Below are 3263 nucleotides of genomic sequence, written 5' to 3'. Positions count from 1 at the left end.
TAATTTTTCGAGAATTACTTGCAATGAATCCTGTTCATTTTTTTTTTAAATTTTATAATACAGGCTCATACCTGTGTAGAATTTGGGAATTTAAATCTTGACATATATATATATAGCTATAAGCTCAAAAACTTTCATCATTGCACGTATGCAACTCTAGATTAAAGCAAATGAGAGGGGTTTTTGGGAGAAAAAAACGGTTTTTTCTTTTGTGGAGGGGATGGGGTGGTGGTGTGGTGTGGGCTGATGCCTTTCATGGTACCAACCAGTGAATAAAAAAGAGTACTGGAACAGAAAGTGGTGCCACAAAACCTACCCTAAAGTTGGCCTGCGGCTGCCCTTAGTATTTAGTACATATTTGTTGACATTTATTGCTTATGTTCATATATCAGATGAATTAATATAGAAAATTATTGCAATTGAATTTTGCATCAAACCCACCTCCTACATACTGAATAAAAAAATAATTAATCAAAGATATAATGGTAGATTGGCAATCCCTTTAATGCTCTTAGTTGTTTTCCTTTTGAAATTTTTGATGGAGTAACCTATTATTCAGTGTTGTTTTGGCTGCATGTCCGTATCTCTCAATGATGAAGCCAAAATCCTGACAGAGTTTGCAGCCTTGTTTTTTGTATAATGAGATGCTTTCTTCATTATATATATATATATATATATATATATATATATATATATATATATATAATGAAAATACTATTGAGTATCTAGTTGATTCAACTAAGTGGTTGACCCCTTCTCTCTTTTGAATTGTCTGATATTTCTGAATCATGTGATCATATCAGATCTTCTCCCAGTCATGCAAAATTTGGCCAAGCTATATTTTTTTTTTCAAGAATTATTATTTTTTTAAGGGAAAAAAAGAAAGAAATTTCAGCTAGTTGGCCAGGTTGAATTTCAGCTAGTTGGCCAGGTTATTCAACAGTGTTTGATATTATTATAACTGCAGTGTCATAGTCATCCTTTTGCTAGTTGCCCCATTTATTGCCCTTGTCTTTTGCTTTATAAAATCCCTCTTCACTAAATGCTCTTTGCCTCTCTTTTCCTCTAATCTCCTCACCTTTTGCGACTGTATTTGCAGGTTTCTCTCTCTGCCCTATAACTAGGGTTTCCTCTCTTATTGAACTCTCACATCTAATAGTAAAGCTAGTTCTCAAGGAATTTTCGTCTCTCTCTCTCTCTCTCTCTCTCTCTTTCTCTCTCAATGGTTGCATAGTCTTTTCTTCCTTTGGACAAGCAAACTATAGATCTTGAAGGAGCCTAGAGCAAAATATAAGGGTAGCATTCCTGTTCTCCTCCTGATCAAAGAAACCTAGTCACAGAAAAAAGGTAAGTACAAGAAGCCTCCTAGCTTTCTCTCTGTATATATACAGATATGATCCTTTCATTTTCATTCATTCTCTTCAATTCCAAGTACCCTTTGATGATTTTATGTTACAGAGTTTAACCAAATTAGCTTTTGCCATTTGGGATTTGTTTGTTACACAGAATTTCCAGTTAAGAAATATTTCCTGTAAGGAAAATGATGAAGTGTTAAAATTGCACCCTGTGAGATCCACAGCTACATTATAATCATGGATCTCTGTAACACTGCAGTAGGTATAGCTAAGTGTCAAAATTTTTGAAAGAGAAAGACAAAGAGACAGAGAAGAAGGAAGAGAGAGAGAGATTTTCTTGGCAGAAATATTTGACCAAATTTACAGTAAACTATCGATCTGCATATAATCATATGCAATTTTTTTTGTTTTCTTTCTCTTTTCCCTTTTTTTGTTTATTTTGACAATTAATGAATATATAGGACTTTTATGAAAAATTTTTTCAAACTGAATATATATATATATAAAATGCTTTGCAGGCCAAAAAAGTTAAAAGAAAAGAAGATTGGAAGTTGCTGTGCGCGCTTCATGAAAAAAGTGGCTAAGTTTTCTTGGTGTTTTGTGACTCTATTTTCCAGGTTTTTTTCACTTAACTTGCTGTTGGTTCTTAAGGAGAGACCTATTGGTGGGGCTTAGTTTGAGAGATCCATGCTAAGTATTTCCAAACTTTTTATTTTCAATAAAATCACTTGCTTAAAAAAAAGTACCTATGCTACAGTCCAAAGAAATTTCCATGTAAAATAGACAGCAAGATTTTGTCTACTTCAAACAATTCATATGAAGGAAAATTTGAAAATTATTTTTTTTATCTTATTGTAAATTCCAATTTTAAGAGAATATGAACTAGAAAATATTCGAAAAAAATAAAAATAAAAATTTATATCTTTGTATAGTTGATGGATTAGGCTGTTCATTAATTGATTGCAGCATATTACATAGTGGATGGCTTCTTCTAGCTATTCAAATCCTCCATGTGCTGCTTGCAAGTTCTTGAGGAGAAAATGCTTGCCAGATTGCATATTTGCACCATATTTCCCACCTGAAGAGCCTCAGAAATTTGCCAATGTTCACAAGATATTTGGTGCAAGCAATGTGAGTAAGCTGCTGAATGAGGTCCTTCCTCACCAGAGAGAAGATGCAGTGAACTCTCTTGCCTATGAAGCTGAGGCAAGGATGAAAGATCCAGTGTATGGTTGTGTTGGTGCCATTTCAGTCCTCCAAAGGCAAGTCATTAGACTTCAAAAGGAATTAGATGCTACAAATGCTGATTTGATCAGGTATGCTTGTAATGAAATCCCATCAACATTTGGAAGATTTAGGATGGGTCATGGAGGATCATCTTCTGCTACTTCTTATGATCAAAATTCTGCTCTTTATTATCCTTCTCCTTGGAATAATGACACTTGTGGTGACACTCAAGAGAAAAGAGATCATGGTAGCTTTTAGATTTATTTTTAATTCATCTTATTTTATTTTATGTGCAATATTTTTAGTTGTAGCTAGATACCCATTTAGGGTTTCTTCTGTAAAATTAATTGCTAGCTTTGTACTATGCATGTTATGTCATTAAAAAAAATAATATATGGTTTGCTATCTTGTAAAAATCTTTCTCTTGCTATCTATGACATGTGAGTTTATACACATTATTATATTTTGGATTTAAGATTTAAGATTTAAGGCTCCGTTTATTTTACTAAAAATATATTCCTGAAAAATATTTTTTATATTTTTTGACGTTTGGGAGGACTCAAGAAAATTAATTAACAGAAAATATTTTCCTGTTAAAGGAAAACTAAGTCATTTTTAAAGAAAATAACTTTCATTTTTCAAAAGAATAATTCATTTTCTATTTTCTAAATTTTGAAAATC

The 3263-nt window shown here is 32.4% G+C and overlaps 1 protein-coding gene across 2 annotated transcripts; it reads left to right on the top strand.

Annotated features, from left to right (window-relative positions):
* Positions 1 to 1014: 1014 nt before the first annotated feature.
* On the top strand, positions 1015 to 2998 carry LOC110673039 (LOB domain-containing protein 25-like). Of its 2 annotated transcripts, XM_021836021.2 has the most exons (3): positions 1018 to 1347; positions 1874 to 1972; positions 2322 to 2998. In XM_021836021.2, exon 3 carries the CDS (start codon positions 2337 to 2339, stop codon positions 2838 to 2840), a length of 504 nt encoding a protein of 167 aa, XP_021691713.1. In that variant the 5' UTR covers positions 1018 to 1347; positions 1874 to 1972; positions 2322 to 2336; the 3' UTR covers positions 2841 to 2998. The 2 variants fall into 2 exon arrangements, with proteins under 2 accessions (XP_021691714.1, XP_021691713.1); XM_021836022.2 differs by lacking the exon at positions 1874 to 1972 and having other exon boundaries at positions 1015 to 1347.
* Positions 2999 to 3263: the final 265 nt, after the last annotated feature.

Source organism: Hevea brasiliensis, chromosome 18, assembly GCF_030052815.1.
Source record: "Hevea brasiliensis isolate MT/VB/25A 57/8 chromosome 18, ASM3005281v1, whole genome shotgun sequence".
NCBI lineage: Eukaryota > Viridiplantae > Streptophyta > Magnoliopsida > Malpighiales > Euphorbiaceae > Hevea > Hevea brasiliensis.
Note: the sequence above shows the minus strand (reverse complement) of the source record. Positions and strands in the feature narration are given on the sequence as shown.